The sequence below is a fragment of the Urocitellus parryii genome, chromosome 7 (assembly GCF_045843805.1).
Source record: "Urocitellus parryii isolate mUroPar1 chromosome 7, mUroPar1.hap1, whole genome shotgun sequence".
In the NCBI taxonomy this organism is placed as follows: Eukaryota; Metazoa; Chordata; class Mammalia; order Rodentia; family Sciuridae; genus Urocitellus; species Urocitellus parryii.
Window position 1 is genome coordinate 142796447 of NC_135537.1, and position 19848 is coordinate 142816294.

Sequence of the window (19848 nt, forward strand, 5' to 3'; positions counted from 1 at the left end):
GGAAACTGTGAATGATAATCACTGTTACTAGTCACAGATGTCTGTTACTTTTTGTTTGAGTTCTTTTCTGTTAATACTTTGTGGTAAATAATCTTCTAGGAGTTTCCTGGTTACTTTGTGTTTTGTAATTCTGGATTTTTGTGTCAAGGAAGTTGTCCCCCTTTCCCTTGATTTGAATGCCAGAATTAACACCCACAACTACTAATGAGACAAATATGCAATGGTTTGCATCTTAAATGCTCAAGTGAAAATTAGACTGATGAGAGATGTGAAGTAAGCTACAAGTGAAAAACTAAGCAGAGAAAATGTGGTATTGAATTCATTCAGTGCATGTTCAGGGTGCAAAATTTATGGTCTCTGCCCTGGAGGAGCTTATAGTTTCATGACCAAGATATAGTCAGCTCACCAGCATCAATAGCATCTGCCAGGAGCCATTACAGTGATGTAATAGGGAAACTAAGGTCTTGAGGAAATTATGGGAAAGCTGCAATAACATTTGAACCAAGTCTTGAAGATTTAATATATGTTTGCCAGGTAGACACAGGATAGAGAAGGGCATTTATTCAAGAGAAAGGAGGAATTGCCTGACTAAAGAAGTTAGGAAAGAACCGACAGTGCATTATGCCATCATGGGGAATGGTGTAGGAAATGAGGGTAGAGAAGAATCAGAACTTTATTGTGAAAGATTTTATGTGCCCTCTTCAGAGATTTAGCCTTACCATGTATCAAGCAGAGATCTTTAAGTAAGTAAGAACATGACCAAATTTTATTTACTTTTTAGAAACTTTCTGGAAGCAATGTGGAAAAATAGGCAGAGATTTTGACTAGGGAACTATTTAAGAGATTAATACAGTAGTCCAAGCAAAAAATGATGTAGCTCTATGCTAAGGCAGGAACATCTTAAACACTTTATATCCAAGCGTTTTTCTTTTTAGCATATTCTTATTCATAGACATGGTGGTTAATTAAATTCCATATTCTGTAACTTTTGTTTATAGGAACAAGGAAAAGTTTTGATCACTTGATATCAGACACAAAGGCTCCTAAAAGGCAAGAAATGGAATCGGGGATCACAACACCTCCCAAAATGAGGAGAGTAGCAGAAACTGATTATGAAATGGGTGAGAAACAAAGTTAATATTTGATCTAGATCATTGACAATAAGGTGGGAGAGTATAGAAAAGCTGTATTTACTTTCCATCCATGACTTTACATCTTCAGGATGCAATATAGAAATCCTTTTTTGTAAGATAAGCTCTACAGTCCTTAAAATGACAGTTATCCTGAAACCTGTGTAAAAAGTAATCAAATATATTATACACAGCATTGTAAATAGCTAGCCAAATTTTTGTGTAGATGAATAGTAATTCTGTATGATGTTTATGTTAATATTTGAAGTATCTACTGAAAACCTTTTGAACTTTAGAAGTGACATGAAAATATGTTAGGCAAAATGGTTGTCTACGTGCTCTCTTAATACAACTGGTTGTGTTAATCCATATCTTACTGCAGAAACTCAGAGGATTTCCTCATCACAACAGCATTCACATTTGCGTAAAGTTTCAGTGTCTGAATCAAATGTTCTTTTGGATGAAGAAGTACTTACTGATCCGAAGATCCAAGCGCTTCTTCTTACTGTTCTAGTAAGGATTTTTACTTTTTGAGAATTTTTTTTCCCCCTCAAATTTTTATTCCAGTCTACTGTTAGGAGCCCCTTAATATTAAAAGCATGAAAGAAAGATCATCTACTTCTCACCAAAACAGATAACAGTTCAGCCACAAATTTTTTTTAAATGTTTATTTACTTTTCTGCATCTTGGCAGGCTACATTGGTAAAATACACCACAGATGAATTTGATCAACGAATTCTTTATGAATACTTAGCAGAGGCCAGTGTTGTGTTCCCCAAAGTTTTTCCTGTTGTGTAAGTATTTCCTTTTGTTTTTTTATTTTTGTTTTTATGGTACTGGGGACTAAATCCAGAAGTACTTTACTACTGAGCTATATCCCTGGCATTTTTTTTTTTTTTTTTTTTTTTTTTAAGTTAGGGTCTCTAAGTTTCCAAGACTGGTCTCAAACTTGAAATCCTCTTGCCTCAGCCTCCCAAGTCATTGGAATTATAGGCATGTACCACCATGCCTAGACAGCACTCCTTTTATTTTTAGCTAACTTTTATACCTGTCTTTATGTCAAATGCTTTATAAATATAGCATTAAATGGGCATGATAAAGCTAACTTTAGTTGGGCATGGGGGAACCCTGTAATCTCAGTGACTGAGGAGGCTGAGACAAGAGGACTACAATTTCGAGACCAGCCTCAGCAATTTAGCCAGTCCATGGGCAACATAACGAGATCTGTCTCAAAATAAATTAAAAGGACTGGAGATGCAGCTCAGTGGTAAAGCTCCCCTGGGTTCAATCCCCAGTCCCTCCCCCACACTGAAAACAAAAAAAAACACAAAGAACCCAAAGAAAGTTAGGGTATTCTATTCCTGATCTATGCTTTCTATGTAGCATAATTGTTTCCTTAGTTTTGGTTAATCTTGTTTTTAAATTTCTAAATTTTATATAGTTAGGTCTTATTTCTTTTTATTATTGGAGTGCAGCTAGGATTAGAAATAGTTTCTTACTAAGATTCCATTGGATCATATATTTCACTTTCCCCAAACTAATTTTGCTTTCTTTAATAATATTCAATTGGGCTGGGGTTGTGGCTCAGTGCCAGAGTGCTTCTCTACCATGTGTGAGGTACTGGGTACAATCCTAGCATCACATAAAAACAAATAAAGGCATTCAGTCCATATACAACTAAAATAAATAGATAAATGGGGCTGGGGATGTGGCTCAAGCGGTAGCGCGCTCGCCTGGCATGCGTGCGGCCCGGGTTCGATCCTCAGCACCACATACAAACGAAGATGTTGTGTCCGCCGAGAACTAAGAAAAAATAAATAAATGTTAATATTCTCTCTCTCTCTCTCTCTCTCTCTCTCTCTCTCTCTCTCTGTCCCCCTCTCACTCTCTCTCTCTCTCTCTTTAAAAAAAAATAAATAAATAAAAAATAAAAATAAATAGATAAAATAAAGTTCCATCAACATCTAAAAAATTTTTTTTAAATAATATTAAATTTGAATCCTTCCCCCCTACACCCCAGCTTTAAAAACAGGGTCTCACTGAGTTGCTCAGCACCTTGCTTTTTGCTGAGGCAGGCTTTGAAATCAAGATCCTGCCTCAACCTCCAGAGCCACTGGGATTACAGGTGTGTGCCACCACGCCCAGCTAGATTCAGGATTTTAAAGCACTAATTAGTATTAAATTTAGTTTTTTAACTCCCTGGGTATATATCAGCAGTCAGCAAAAAGAGATGGTTCTAAAACATGCTAAATGACAGGCAGACTCCAACCTTGTGTTGAAAAAACATTCACCACAAGTATGATTAGAAATGATTATATGACACCTTTAGTTGTTTACTGTATTTTCCCTGATGATTTAAAATGAAAGACAAACCCAACAAGCAAACACATAAATTCATTATAGAAAATTTGGGAAATATAGAAGAGTACCAGAAAGTTAAATATTCATCTCAGCCTGGCACTGTGGTGCACTCCTGTAATCCCAGTGGCTCAGGAGGCTGAGGCAGGAGGATCGAGAATTCAAAGCCAGCCTCAGCAACTTAGCAAGGCACTAAGCAACTCAGTGAGACCCTGTCTCTAAATAAAATACAAGATATAGGGCTGGGGATGTCGCTCAGTGGTTGAGTGCCCCTGAGTTCAATCTCTGGTACCCACCTCCCAAAATAAAAGTATTCATCTTCCTTCAATTTTGTCACTTTGTTTTGAGGAATATATTATACAAATATTTTAGTTTAAAAATCACCTAAAATGTTCCTTTATTGACTTTTATTTTTTTAGGCATAATTTGTTGGACTCTAAGATCAACACCTTATTGTCATTGTGCCAAGATCCAAATTTGTTAAATCCAATCCATGGAATTGTGCAGAGTGTGGTGTACCATGAAGAATCCCCACCACAATACCAAACATCTTACCTGCAAAGTAAATAAATATATCAGAAGGATGATTGATGAATTTGCTAATGTGTGCACTGTTGTAGAATGCACTGACTAGAGAATTCTTCATAACGGATAGGCTGCTTCATACTTTCTCCTATATAAACCATTTGTTTACTCAATTATGTGTTCAATATTGCTTGTGTTTAATATTTAATTTTATTAAAATATGGTTTTATACTAAGTTTATTTTAATTAAGTTTTAGTCTGCTTTGACATTGATTCTAAAATATTTTCAATGTGTGCATGCACAGGTTTTACCCATGAGCTATACAACTTAATTATTTCTGTTATGGTTAAAAGATATCTTGTTATAAGAAAAATATTTGATTTGTTGCAGGTTTTGGTTTTAATGGTTTATGGCGGTTTGCAGGACCTTTTTCAAAGGTAAGAAAATATATTTTTCTCTTATTTTTGACTAAACAACAGTTTTATCCACATGAATGTTTCTGCTTTAAAACCACATAATATGCTGAGTATAATGGCACACACCTGTAATCCCAACAACTCCAGAGGCTGAGGCAGGAGGATCATGAGTTCAAAGCCAGCCTCAGCAATTTATTGAGGCCCTAAGAACTTAGGGAGACCCTGTCTCAAAATAAAAAATAAAAAGGACTGGTGATGTGGCTCAGTGATAAAGCACACCTCTGGGTTAAATCCTCAGTACACAGAAGAAAACACACACACACACACACACACACACACAAAAAAAAAAAACACTGAAAACCAAAGTAGCAGTTCAAACATGGTATTTTTATTTTTTTTATTCATTTGTTTTTATTGGTGCATTATACATAATAGTTGGATTCATTATGCCATATTCCTGCATGTGCATAACATAATTAAACACAGTGTTTTAAGGAAAGTTGTTCATTGTAAGATTTATTTTCCTATCTTGTGACTAGCAAGGAGCATTATCTTATGAAGATATTTTGACATCCAGCTGTTGGATTAGATTCATTCCTCTTTGTTCATTTTGTTCTTTGATTGGCATTAGTTGTTATAGTGCTAATAAATCTGTATTTGCTACATAAATCTGTATTTAATTATTTTCTCTGTATATGTCCTCTCTCCAAATTGATGGAAGTTCCTTGAAGGCAGGACTTCTATTTCTTTTCCCCAACATTCCTGGTGCAGGGTTCTAGGTAGAGGGGTGTTAATATGAATTATCTAAACCTTGTTCTGGTTTTAAAAATTGGGTATTTAGTTTATATTGTCTTAACTATGACTGAATATCTCTTGATATGAACAGGTTTTCACTAAAAAAAAGCAGGCCTGAAGTCCCAGAAATAAGCTTTTGTAGTTGGATTGCCATAACCCTCTGAGCTCTTTGCAGTGTCTAGTTAGTGGAATATAAATAGCAGCTGGGATGATTCTCTGCTCATTTTCTCTGTTTTGGAAAATTGGCTAGACATCATTCCTGATGATTATATTGTCTTAGTATTAAATTCAGTCTGTGCATGGCTTTCAGAAATTGTAGGTTCATCTGGAAGCTTTAAGCGTAAGCTGAATAAAATTCCCAACTGTAAGCCAATCTATAAATATTACTCCATTCCCCCTTTTTTAATGATCTATAACAGACAAAGGAAGAAAAATAATAAATTAAGCCCCAAATAAAAATTAACCTTTTTTTGGCTTCAGAGGGAATTTTTTTTTTAATGGAGCTAAAATAATTTCCTATTTTCCATTACAGCAAACACAAATCCCAGACTATGCTGAGCTTATTGTTAAGTTTCTTGATGCCTTGATTGACACGTACTTGCCTGGAATTGATGAAGAAACCAGTGAGGAGTCCCTCCTGACACCCACATCTCCTTACCCTCCTGCACTGCAGAGCCAGCTTAGTATCACTGCCAACCTTAACCTCTCTAATTCCATGACCTCACTTGCAACTTCCCAGCATTCCCCAGGTCAGTAAATGTGATCTTTATATGACTTTAAGCAATAATATTAAGTTACCAACATTAGGAATTCCCTTGTGATCAGATTATTACAGGTTTTACCTTTTCCTCATGAGATTCACCTTATATTTCTTCTTTACCTTGTACCTGAGCTAAATGTTGTTAACCCTATAAAGTTTTCTACTTTCCAACAAATTGTATGTAAGATAGTGAAATGTTCATAGTGTTCATATAGGTTTCCAGGGTTGATAGGATTTTCAGAGTTTGGGTAAGAAGGGTAATCTAAGTTGCATTACCCTTTAAGTGAACATAACTACAATTCTTTTACTAGTATACCATACATTCCCCTAAGGACTTCTGTGTCTCTAATATTGCATACCACATCAAAAAAAATATATATATATATATACACACAAAATCTGATAGTACCCCACTTCTTGCTACAAGCAATAACCCAACAATCTTGAAACTATCTGGGTTTAAACAAACAACCAGACCAAAAAAGTCATCTTTAAAAAAAAAAATCCTCTAAATCATAAATATAGTCCTCATTTAGAGTCATTTTTAGGTCCAAGTAGATAAAGTATGCAAAGTTAGCATCCAACTTAGAGGTCAATACACTGAGAAATAATAGCTGAGTGTGGTGGCATATGACTTTTATCCCAGCTACTCAGGAGGACTATAAATTCAAGATCAGCTTGAGCAATGTAGTGAAATCCTGTTTCAAAAGTAAAATTTAAGTTCTGGGGATATAACTCAGTGGTAGTACACTAGCCTGGTATTTTTTTAGGCCTGGGTTCAATCCTCAGTACCACAGAAATAACAACAAAACCTAATACCGCCAGAGGGATTGAGATAAACAAGAACAAGACAGTAGAAATGGCAAATCTGCAGAACTCTGGGCTCGTTCATTGTCAGAGTGAAAGGTTGTAAACAATTCTGGGTGACCCCAGAGGTACCACTCTTCACAGAACTGATGCTGTTGTAGGTGTTGTAATGACAGTGGGCAATGAAGGAAAATAGATTTTCTTCCTTTTTTCTTTCTTTTAGGTCATATTTTCAATTTAGAAAAATTACCTTCTAAAATGGTTACAATAAAAGAAGGATTTGAGGGGCTCAGTGGTAGAGCACTTGTCTAGCATGAATAAGGGGCTGGGTTCACAAAAAAAAAAAATCTCAAAAGAAGGATTTGTTTTTTAAAGTTCCATTTTCTGAAATGGTCACTTGTAATACACCTCATTCTGAAAGGAAAAGTCCTTTTAGATAGTTTATATAGTTCTTTTAAGTGTTAGTTTGTTTTGTTTTGTTTTTCTAAAAGTCAAATAATAATACTGAGCATGGAGGCACATGCCTATAATCTCAGCTACTTGAGAAGCTGAGACAGGAGGATCATAAATTCCAGGCCAGCCAGAGCAATTTCGTGAGACCCTGTCTCCAAATAAAAAGGGTTGGGGATGTAGCTCAATTGTAGAGTGCTTGCCTAGCATGCGTGAGGCCCTGGGTACAATCGCCAGTATTGCCAAAAAATAAAATAAAGTAAGATATTGTATCATCTCAAATGATATAGCTATTCTGTTATGGTCATGGTCCATAAAAAGACTATCTAGTTTATAATCCCAGTATTGCATTAACATTTCAATTTCTACAGTACTTTTGAAGAATATGAAGAATTTGGCATGAGATTTAGAATGAGACCATCTAGGATATTATGCATATATATATACACCATTTTTTCAAATAATTATATTCGACTTTTTTTATAAATTTATTTTATTTATTTTTTATGTGGTGCTGAGGATCCAACTCAGTGCCCCACACATGGTAGACAAGTGCTGTACCATTGAGACACAACCCCAGCCCTTATATTCTTAACATTTATTTATCAATACTTTCACAGGAAATTCTTTTTCCCCCACAAAGTAAGAGGAGCCTGCCCAACTTTTTTTCCATATAACCATGGTCATTTGCCCTGGTCACTTATTCTCTAGGACATTATTTCTTCAGGTTTGGTCTCAGACCAGCAGCATCAGAATTTTTAGGGAGCTTATTAGAACTACAAATGCTAGAGTCTCATCCTAGACCTCCTGCACCAGAAACTCCAAGAATGGGGCCCCTCCAGTAATCAATGTTTTAGTAAGAGTCTGATACTATCTAGGATCTGCCTGTGGTCCTGCCCCATTTTCATCATTTCAGCCCTCCAGGCCAGGAAGAACTTAAATTTACTTTCTTACCTATACTGCAGCCACTGGATACTTCCTTCTCTACTTCCCTCCCCTCCTCCACACTCACGTAAATTCTTAAGAGTTCTGAACTGGAGAGCCATACAGGTAATTTAATTCTAGGCTAACAGTGTTGTATGCAATGAGGAAACTGAGCTTTAGAAGCACTGGGTTAATTGCTTTATCCCACAGCTTCTATTTAGAACCAAGGCTCTACTCTTTCTTTTGCCTTCTCTGTTTATCTGTCATCTTCTTTCCTTTCTCTTCCCTTCCCCTTCCTTCTCTCCTTCATTTGTGTATTTCTATCTCATTGCTTCTGTCTGCTGCCTTAACCTAAAATCAACGTTTTCTTTCGTGGAGCTCCCTATTTTCTGGGTTATTTTGTTGTTTAGAATTATCAACCACTAAAGTTGGTTAGAGTTAGAAAATTCACATGGGTTGGAGTGCAACTTGGGTACATCACTTGCCTAGCATGCATGAGGCTCTGAGTTTAGTCCCTAGCACTGAAAAATAAATAAATAAACTGTATACTCCTCCTACTTTTAAAGTTTGGTTAGTTTGACCAAACTTTTGTGTCTTAGGCTGCAAAAATGGTGTTAAACATATCAAAATGATTAGTTTTTTCATTGATCTTTTTTTTTTTTTTAAAGCAGACTAATTGTTAGGGAGATTCTTGTCTATCTTATATAATGGAGACAAAAAAAAAATCAGGTTAAGAGTAAGGTATTAGTATAGGTTCCCCTGCTAGTCAATTATTTGCTTATGTCCAATGTATTTGGACATTAGCCATACCACTTACTTTGGCAGAACAATCTTACTCTATAACTTCTTATTTTGAATTGTTCTTAAACCAGGTACAATCCTAGAGAGTTGGGAAGCTGAGGCAGGAAGATCACAAGTTCAAGATCAGCCTTGGCAATTTATCAAAACCCTGTCCCAAAATAAAAACTAAGAAAGGGCTGGGAATGTGTTTCAGTGGTAGAGCCATCCCTGAGTTCAGTCCCCAATACTCCAAAAAATAAAAAAGAATTGTTTTTAAAAAACCAGAGAATATACTGGGCCTGATGGTATATGCCTTAACCCCAGCTACTTGGAAAGCTGAGACAGGATGTTTGTAAATTCAAGGCCAGCCCAGTCAATTGAGCAAAACTCTGTCTCAAAATAAAATAAAGGACTGTAGGAGTATCTCAGTGGTAGAATTCTCCTGAGTTCAATCCCCAGTCCCATTTAAAAAAAAAAAAAAAAAAAAGAACAGCACATAAAGTTTTGGTTATGGTTCTAAACTAATGATGTCACCCCTAGTAGTTCTGCAAAGATGACTGCCTGAATAGACTGCTAACACCCTGGAAATCTCTGAGTACTCCCAAAAGAAACTGAAGTTTTAAAAATAATGGAAATAATTAAATCATAGCATTCACACCTCCCCTCTATCTAAAGTGTGTTGCTTGCCTCATTTACTACATGTGTTTGGAGTTACTTTTCCATAGTGACTTTCCTAGAAAGCCCCTTTGTATCTTTAAATTGTGGGCTTATGGGGATGGGATTTTAAATCAGTGGTAGAGTGCTTGCCTTGCCTAAGGCCCTGAATTCGATCCTCAGGACAACATTATAAAAAATAAATTAAATAAAGGTATTATGTCCATCTGCAACTAAAAACATTTTTTTTTTTTAATTGTGGGCTCTGGCTAGGGTTGTGGCTCAGAGGTAGAGTGCTCGCCTAGCAGATGCAAGGCCCTGGGTTTGATCCTCAGCACCACATAAAAATAAATAAAATAAAGGTATTGTGTCCAACTACAAAATAAATATGTTTTTAAAATTGTGGGTTTATCTCCACAAAAGGATCCTAATTTCTTTGTAAATAATTATTATGGTTTTATTGCTTGCTCTCATGAAATATCTCTTCATGATAAGAGTTGATACTTGGTAATTATATATATTGTTTCACATTTTGATCTCTCATGTAATTTTATATCTTTATTTCCTTGTTTCTTTATGGATTGAGTTTGCTGATGACAAAGAACTAAAAGAAGCAACAAATCTTTTGGTACCAGGGCACTTTGCCACTGAGCCACATTCCCAGGCCTTTTTTAAATTTTTTAATTTTGAGACAGGGTCTTGCTAAATTGCTGAAGGCCTCACTAAATTGTTGGGACTGGTCTTGAGCTTATGATCCGACTACCTTAGCCTCCCCGGTTGTTGGGATTACAGGTGTTCAGCACCTCACCTAGCTACCAAAGCAATGTATCTTATTCAAATTCCTAACTTATTCTAGCATTTCAACTTTGCTATTTAATTGCATACAAACCAAAAAATATTTCCTTATCTCCTTTTCCAGCAGCCAATTCCTAAGCAGTTACATTTAAAGAAGCTCTGTGTCACTGGCTGAAATAGAGAATAAGTGACTTGCCATCAAATTACCCAGCATCAACTATCACCATGCCTACTGAGCTTTAAGCAGTCAGAGGCTCTGTTGCCTATTTAAAAAAGCAAAAGTTGATCTTCACGCAAGCTATCTTTTTGCTGCAAACTTTCCATGTCAGGAAACCCTGCTTTGGTGCATTACAGGTTCAGCCACTAAATTGTATTTTCTTTTGGTCTCCAGCATTCATTTGCTTGCAGATTAACTAGATAAGATGATGAACTAACTTCTTCTGCCCCACTCCAATTCTTGCCCTTCAGCATTAGAGACCTCACCTAAATAAAAATGTTGTGATACTTCAGTCATCAGCTTTGAGGAAGTCATATTCACTTAAACTAGTTATCTCTGAAAATTCATAATTCTACATTTTAAAGTAATGCATAAATGATTGTCTTCTGAGCCCAATCCAGAGTTCAGTGCACATGAAATCGTGTTTATTGTAACCCATTAGCTAAATGGACTTACAACTTTGCCTCTTCAGGTTTTCTCAAATGCTACTAAGAACATCCTGAAGAGAATACTTTATTCCATGATATAAAAGAATATTTCAGATGTGATCTGTTGATCCTTATGAGGCCCAGTGTAGCTAAGTTTGACTGAATTGAAGAACCAGGATTAAAACTAGAAAATAAAACCTGTCTACCTTTAATTTTAAAAAAAGGGGGGGGGGCAATTATGGAACTATCTCTTTGTGTAAACCCAAGCCTTGTGTGGTTTTCCCAGCTAATTTTTTTTAAATTAAAGTCTTATGTTGAATACTTTATGCATTTCAAGTGTAGTCTTCCTTCATCCTCTTTAGCTATTAAAGAGCAAGTGTAGTAGAAATAAAAATCCTAATAGAATTACATGGACTTAATACTTATTAAAAAGTGAAATAGATCCATTTCCAAAGTATTAAAATTTATATTCTATCATAGGGTCTCCTAACACTTTTCGCATTGTAATTTAAAGCAGTAAGCATTTAAACACCTATTTTGTAGGTGTGCATTAGATACTCTGGGATATTTAAAGATGGGTGAGGCCCTGGTCACCAGGGACTAGAAAGTTTTTGCCCATGGATCTCATTCTTGGTTTTAAGTTCTTTCTTTCTGATTCAGGCTGTTTAACAATTTCTACTAAGGCAGGATATATGTCTCCAAGAGATTTCAGAGTAGTAAGGGTGGCAAGTGTGCATAGACCTCTTTTATGATATTTCTTATGTTGGATGGGGTCTGTGGCTTTACTCAGTGGTAGAGCGCTTGCCTAGCATGTGTGAGTGTATGGCAAAAATTTAAGATTTTACCTCAAAAAGATATGAGAGGTTTGTTGTATTTTTAAATGAGCCTATGATCCATTTTCAGTGTTTATTTTTAACTAGGAAAAAGGTCCTTAATTTTATCCTTTTATCAGTGTTTTTTTTTTTTTTAACTACAAAAAGGTTCCTAATTTTGTCCTTTTATCAGCTAATTTTACTACTAGTACTAGGGCATGAATTTTTTAGAGCAAAGAATCTGCATTTTAGATTCACTTTTTCCACTTTATTTTTTGGCTTCATCCAAGCCTGGCTTCTCTTCCTCCAGGGAAACAGGGTAGATCAGCTAGTAGTAATCATAAGCATTCCTGGACCAGTTAGTGCTAACAGTTGTGTACATGGAGGGATATTTCATCAAAACCATTTCTCTAAAATGAGGCTTAGCTCTGAGTCAGTAATGCTTCTAATGTGTTTACTAGGTTTAAAACATCTCCCTTTTAGAAGAAATTTAAAGGCCCCTCTTTTTGAGATGACTTGAAATCTTTCAAAGTATTTTAATGTTTTAAATACTGTTTATGGTATCACTAGAGCTTTATTTGGTGTTGATTTTTTTTCTTTCTCTTTCTTTGTTATTACTCTGTATTAAGGAAGAAAAAAACTTTAAGCAATGACATGGTATAACTTTTCTAAATTTTCATCTCATTTTTTGTTTAATTCTTGATTTAAACCCAAATTCTTAATTCTAATACAAATGGTAAAAGTATAGCTATTTAGGAAATTAATGGTCAGAGTTCAGTAATTAAACCCAGACTCCAAGCCAGGTGTGATGGTGCATGCCTGTAATCCCAACAGCTCAGAAGGCTGAGGCAGGAGAATCAAAGGTTTGAAGCCAGCCTCAGCAATTTAGCAAAGCTTTTAAGCAAACCTAGTGAGAACCTCAAAATAAAAAAGGGCTGGGGATGTGACTCTGAGGTTAAGGGCCCTTGGTTTCATTCCCTGGTTACTACCCCCCCCCCCCAAAAAAAAACCTCCTTCTTAAAACTAGGGAACAGAGTAATTATCCAGAATCTAATCATTTTTCACCCTTTAAAAAAAAAAAAAAAAACTTATTGATACCGCTCCTTTGTTTTTTCTTCCATTCTGTAGCTTCTCTACCTTGCTCTAAATCAGCAGTTTTCATGCAGCTGCTCCCTCATCAAGGTACTCCTCACTTTCATTGTCCTTGCACGAAATACTGCTTGCCTGGCACTCATCCTGGGCACATGGCATGAGACATCACTCACCAATCCCTGGAAGCTCAGTCTGCCTTTAGGCGCCAGGGGAACTTATAAAGTTATTGCTTTATAAGGTCTGGGGGCTTACAGAACTGCAGATCCAATGTGTTCTGTCCTTTGAAGGAGGCACGTAGACCCACCTTGAGCACTGAAGCTGCAGTTTTGGCTCTAGACTAACACAACAGGTTAACAAGAATTCAAGGGAGAGCCAGGTATGGTGGTGCACACCTGTAATCCCAACTACTATGAAAGCTGAGGCAGGAGAATTACAAGTTCAAGTTCTTAAATCTAATACAAATGGTAAAAGTATAGCTATTTAGGAAATTAATGGTCGGAGTTCAGTAATTAAACTGAACTAAATTGCCTGGGCAATTTAGCAAGACCTTATCTCAAAACTTAAAAAGAAAAAGACACAAGAGAGGGTTAATAGTGAAAAAGCAGGACATGTGGTTTGAGGAAGTTTTTTTTTTTTTTTTTTTTTTCTTCTTTAAAGCTTAGAAAATACTTGATTTTCGGGCTGGAGTTGTGGCTCAGCGGTAGAGCACTCACCTAATGTGAGTGAGGCCCTGGGTTCGATCCTTAGCACCACGTAAAAATAAAAAAAAATAAAAGGTATTGTGTCCAACTACAACTAAATAAATATTTTTTAAAAAAAGAAAATAGAAAATACTTGATTTTCCCCCCAAATTATGCCAACTCCAGTGTTTTCATAGACATTAAAGCTGGCTATCCTCTATTGCTTATGTTTTTTAAAAGGACTATGGTAATTAGCTCTATGGACTAAGAAGGAAAAATGTGGCACACTGTGTCTACCTTATAAAAGATCCTTTTTATTCTTCTTTAAGTTTACAGAAAGATTAAAGCTGAGACAGAAAAAGAAGTGTTAGCAATTGGTGAAAGTCTATTACAATGTTTTTTTAAAATCTTAGTTACAATTTTTTGTATCTAGCTCAAAATACAAATATTCCAAATATTTTATATTTAACATGTCTGCATTAATGTATTTACTATAGCATAAGAATAAACTATAGTTATCATGGTTACCTTTCTAAGAACATTTCTTACATTTTGTTCTTATTTACATTCACTTCATTAATTTTATAAATTCCTAGTATAAGATTTAAGTCCTATGCTTTTGTTCTAAAACCGAAGCTTAGTATATCATTTAGTCTTTTTATTTAGATATTAGGAATATGAAAATTTATATAGTAATTATTTGTGTGAAAAAATTCTTCACCCAGATTTTTTTTCTGATTTTTCTAACAACCTTTTGAAACAGGCAAGGTCTGCCATTATCCGACTTAACTAGAGCCAAGATGCCCTGGGATGTAGCTTAGTGGTAGAGCATGAATTCAGCATGATCCCAGGATTCAATCCCCAACTCCCAAATAGAAGGACAGAAAGAACAAGAGCTAAATAAAAGTTCTGATCCAACCAACAAGATGCAAAATTTGGTCTTCAAACATCTGTGCTAGATCATAAGAGTTTTCTGATAGTTTTGTCATATTGTATAATAAACTAAGCCATGTGTGGCCAGGTAACCTACCAGTGCTCCTGTGCAGAGTGGAGATGTGGCTTATTATTAGTCTTTCATTTTTTCCAGTATAATGTCTCACAAATTACCTAAACCATTTTTCTTCAACTGCTCAAGAGCTTTACATTTTTGCTATTTGTCAGCTAGTGATGTACAACCCCAGCCCCAGCTATCAAAATAAGCAAACCCTGATACCTGCCTTCAAGGAACTTATGTCTCACAGGGGAGACAGACCTGTAACTATAATGTGATCTAATAGTTCTTTTCCCTACTTACTTGTTTTATGACTTTGGCCAATAACACCTTTTAATTTAGGATTTTGTCTTTATCTGGAAGCACCACCCTTGGTTTGAAGCATCATGCTGTTAATACACTGCCAAAGAGAATTTTCAGCTTCTTCTGCCCTGCATGTTTATAACTGGCTGATGTTTGACCACAGCCTATCTGGGGGGGGGGGGTGGAATTTAAACTAGCAGGACCAATGGAAGTGATAGCTTTATTTCCTTTGGATGGCGGCCCCTGGGTTTCTGTCATCTCTTGGATTTTTGGCCTTTTGCCTGCTAGAGGTGGGAAGAGAGAGCCAGTACTTTAGGGGGCATAAGAGAAACTAAAACACAAAGCTTCTGAGGGGACTTGATGAAAAGAAGTACAATACCAAGGGCTTTCTCTTTTTTTTTTTTATCTTTATTATTTATTTATTTATTTATTTATTGGTTCTTCAAAACATTACAAAGATTGCAGAATCACATCGGTTACACATCCACATTTTTACATAATGCCATATCAGTAACTGTTGTATTCTGCTACCTTTCCTATCCTCTACTCTCCCCGCTCCCCTCCCCTCCTATCTTCTCTCTCTACCCCATCTACTGTAATTCATTTCTCTCCTTGTTTTTTTTCCCCATTCCCCTCACAACCTCTTATATGTAATTTTATATAACATTGAGGGTCTCCTTCCATTTCCATGCAATTTCCCTTTTCTCTCCCTTTCCCTCCCACCTCATGTCTCTGTTTAATGTTAATCTTTTTCTCCTGCTCTTCCTCCCTGCTCTGTTCTTAGTTGCTCTCATTATATCAAAGAAGACATTTGGCATTTGTTTTTTAGGGATTGGCTAGCTTCACTTAGCATAATCTGCTCTAGTGCCATCCATTTCCCTGCAAATTCCATGATTTTGTCATTTTTTAGTGCTGCGTAGTACTCCATTGTGTATAAATGCCACATTTTTTTTATCCATTCATCTATTGAAGGGCATCTGGGTTGGTTCCACAGTCTAGCTATTGTGAATTGTGCTGCTATGAACATCGATGTGGCAGTATCCCTGTAGTACGCTCTTTTAAGGTCTTCAGGGAATAGTCCGAGAAGGGCAATAGCTGGGTCAAATGGTGGTTCCATTCCCAGCTTTCCTAGGAATCTCCATACTGCTTTCCAAATTGGCCACACCCATTTGCAGTCCCACCAGCAGTGTACAAGTGTACCCTTTTCTCCACATCCTCGCCAGCACTTGTTGTTGTTTGACTTCAGAATGGCTGCAAATCTTACTGGAGTGAGATGGTATCTTAGGGTGGTTTTGATTTGCATTTCTCTGACTGCTAGCGATGGTGAGCATTTTTTCATGTACTTGTTGATTGATTGTATGTCCTCCTCTGAGAAGTGTCTGTTCAGATCTTTGGCCCATTTGTTGATTGGGTTATTTGTTTTCTTATTGTTTAATTTTTTGAGTTCTTTCTATACTCTGGATATTAGGGCTCTATCTGAAGTGTGAGGAGTAAAAATTTGTTCCCATGATGTAGGCTCCCTGTTTACCTCTCTTATTGTTTCTCTTGCTGAGAAAAAACTTTTTAGTTTAAGTAAGTCCCATTTGTTGATTCTTGTTATTAACTCTTGTGCTATGGGTGTCCTATTAAGGAATTTGGAGCCCGACCCCACAATATGTAGATCGGAGCCAACCTTTTCTTCTATTAGACGCATAGTCTCTGATTTGATATCAAGGTCCTTGATCCATTTTGAGTTGACTTTTGTGCATGGTGAGAGGAGGGGATTCAGTTTCATTTTGTTGCATATGGATTTCCAGTTTTCCCAGCACCATTTGTTGAAGATGCTATCCTTCCTCCATTGCATGCTTTTAGCCCCTTTATCGAATATAAGATAGTTGTAATTTTGTGGATTGGTTTCTGTGTCCTCTATTCTGTACCATTGGTCCACCTGCCTGTTTTGGTACCAGTACCATGCTGTTTTTGTTACTATTGCTTTGTAGTACAGTTTGAAATCTGGTATCGCTACACCTCCTGATTCACACTTCCTGCTTAGAATTGCTTTTGCTATTCGGGGTCTTTTATTTTTCCATATGAATTTCATGATTGCTTTATCTATTTCTACAAGAAATGCCGTTGGGATTTTGATTGGCATTGCATTGAACCTATAGAGAACTTTTGGTAATATCGCCATTTTGATGATGTTAGTTCTGCCTATCCATGAACAGGGTATATTTTTCCATCTTCTAAGATCTTCTTCTATTTCTCTCTTTAGGGTTCTGTAGTTTTCATTGTGTAAATCTTTCACCTCTTTTGTTAGGTTTATTTCCAAGTATTTTTTTTTTTTTTGAGGATATTGTGAATGGAGTGGTTTTCCTCATTTCCAGTTCAGAAGATTTGTCGCTGATATACAGGAATGCCTTTGATTTATGCGTGTTGATTTTATATCCTGCCAGTTTGCTGAATTCATTTATTACCTCTAGTAGTTTCTTTGTAGACCCTTTTGTGTCTTCTAGGTATAGGATCATATCATCCGCAAATAGTGATAATTTAAGTTCTTCTTTTCCTATCTTAATGCCTTAAATTTCTTTTGTCTGTCTAATTGTTCTGGCCAGTATTTTGAGAACTATATTGAATAGAAGTGGTGAGAGAGGGCATCCCTGTCTTGTTCCAGATTTTAGAGGGAATGCCTTCAGTTTTTCTCCATTTAGAATGATGCTGGCCTGAGGCTTAGCATATATAGCTTTTATAATGTTGAGGTAAGTTCTGTTATCCCTAGTTTTTCTAATGTTTTGAACATAAAGGGATGCTGTACTTTGTCGAATGCTTTTTCTGCGTCTATTGAGATGATCATATGGTTCTTATCTTTAAGTCTATTGATGTGGTGAATAATGTTTATTGATTTCCGTATATTGAACCAGCCTTGCATCCCAGGGATGAATCCTACTTGATCATGGTGCACGATCTTTTTGATATGTTTTTGTATACGATTTGCCAGAATTTTATTGAGGATTTTTGCATCTAAATTCATTAGGGATATTGGCCTGTAGTTTTCTTTCTTTGAGGTGTCCTTATCTGATTTGGGAATCAGGGTGATATTGGCCTCATAGAATGAATTTGGAAGTTCTCCCTCTTTTTCTATCTCCTGAAATAGATTGTGGAGTATTGGTATTAGTTCTTCTTTAAAGTTCTTGTAAAACTCTGCTGTATATCCATCCTGTCCTGGGCTTTTCTTGGTTGGTAGTCTTTTGATGGCTTCTTCTATTTCCTCACTTGATATTGGTCTGTTTAGGTTGTTTATATCTTCCTGACTCAATCTGGGTAGTTCATATGTCTTAAGGAATTTATCGATGCCTTCACTATCTTCTATTTTATTAGAGTATAGGGTTTCAAAATAATTTCTAATTATCTTCTGTATTTCTGAATTGTCTGTTGTGATGTTGCCTTTTTCATCCCGTAAGCTAGTAACTTGGGTTCTCTCTCTTCTTCTCTTTGTTAGTGTGGCTAGTCGTCTATCAATCTTATTTATTTTTTCAAAGAACCAACTTTTAGTTTTGTCAATTTTTTTGATTGTTTCTTTTGTTTCGATTTCATTGATTTCAGCTCTAATTTTAATTATTTCTTGCCTTCTACTGTATTTGCTGCTGATTTGTTCTTCTTTTTCTAAGGCTTCAAGGTGTAGTGTGAGGTCATTTATTTGTTGGCTTTTCCTTCTTTTAAAGAATGAACTCCATGAAATGAATTTTCCTCTTAGTACTGCTTTCATAGTGTCCCAGAGATTTCAATATGTTGTGTCTGAGTTTTCGTTTACCTCTAAGAATTTTTTAATTCCTCTTCTGTAACCCTTTGTTCATTCAGTAGCATATTGTTTAATCTCCATGAGATATAGGATTTTTCCTTTCTCATTTTATTATTGATTTCCAATTTCATTCCATTATGATCAGATAAAATGCATGGTAGTATCTCAACTCCTTTGTAATTGCTAAGATTTGCCCTGTGACATAATATATGGTCTATTTTTGAGAAGGATCCATGTGCTGCTGAGAAGAAAGTGTATCCACTTGATGTTGGGTGGTATACTCTGTATATATCAATTAAGTCTAAATTATTAATTGTATTATTGAGTTTCTTTATTCAACTTTTGTTTGGAAGATCTGTCCAGTGGTGAGAGAGGTGTGTTAAAATCTCCCATGATTATTGTGTTGTGGTCTATTAGACTCTTGAACTTGAGAAGAGTTTGTTTGATGAACGTAGCTGCACCATTGTTTGGGGCATATATATTAATGATCGTCAAGTCTTGTTGGTGTATGGTTCCTTTGAGCAGTATGTAGTGTCCTTGTTTATCCCTTTTTCATTAACTTTGGCTTGAAGTCTATTTTATTTGATACAAGTATGGACGCCCCTGCTTGCTTCCGAGGTCCGTATGAGTGATATGATTTTTCCCAACCTTTCACCTTCAGTCTGTGTATGTCTTTTCCTATCAGATGAGTCTCCTATAGGCAGCATATTGTTGGATCTTTTTTTTTAATCCATTCTACTAGCCTATGTCTTTTGATTGGTGCATTTAAGCCATTAACATTTAGGGTTACTATTGAGATATGGTTTGTATTTCCAGCCATATTTGGTTATGTTTGTTACTTAACATGATTTGTTTTTCCTCTATGCTTAGTTTTTCCTTTACTGTACTACCTCCTGCTGTTGGTTTTCATTGTTATTTTTCATTTCCTCTTCCTGTAATGTTTTGTCAAGGATGTTTTGAAGAGTTGGTTCTCTAGCTGCAAATTCTTTTAACTTTTGTTTGTCGTGGAAGATTTTTATTTCATCTTCAATCCTGAAGCTTAATTTCGCTGGATACATGATTCTTGGTTGGAACCCTTTTTCTTTCAGCGTTTGAAATATGTTGTTCCAGGATCTTCTAGCTTTCAGAGTCTGTGTTGAAAGATCAGCAGTTATC

At 36.0% G+C, this 19848-nt stretch overlaps 1 protein-coding gene across 2 annotated transcripts in view; it reads left to right on the forward strand.

The window, feature by feature from the left end:
- Nf1 (neurofibromin 1) overlaps positions 1-19848 on the forward strand; it is a 251252-nt gene that overhangs the window by 218248 nt on the left and 13156 nt on the right. For both annotated transcript variants that reach the window (XM_077800375.1, XM_077800376.1), the window contains 6 exons: positions 999-1121; positions 1513-1643; positions 1824-1924; positions 3908-4050; positions 4405-4451; positions 5758-5974. In XM_077800375.1, coding sequence (XP_077656501.1) covers positions 999-1121; positions 1513-1643; positions 1824-1924; positions 3908-4050; positions 4405-4451; positions 5758-5974 — 762 coding nt within the window. The remainder of the gene's footprint in view (positions 1-998; positions 1122-1512; positions 1644-1823; positions 1925-3907; positions 4051-4404; positions 4452-5757; positions 5975-19848) is intronic.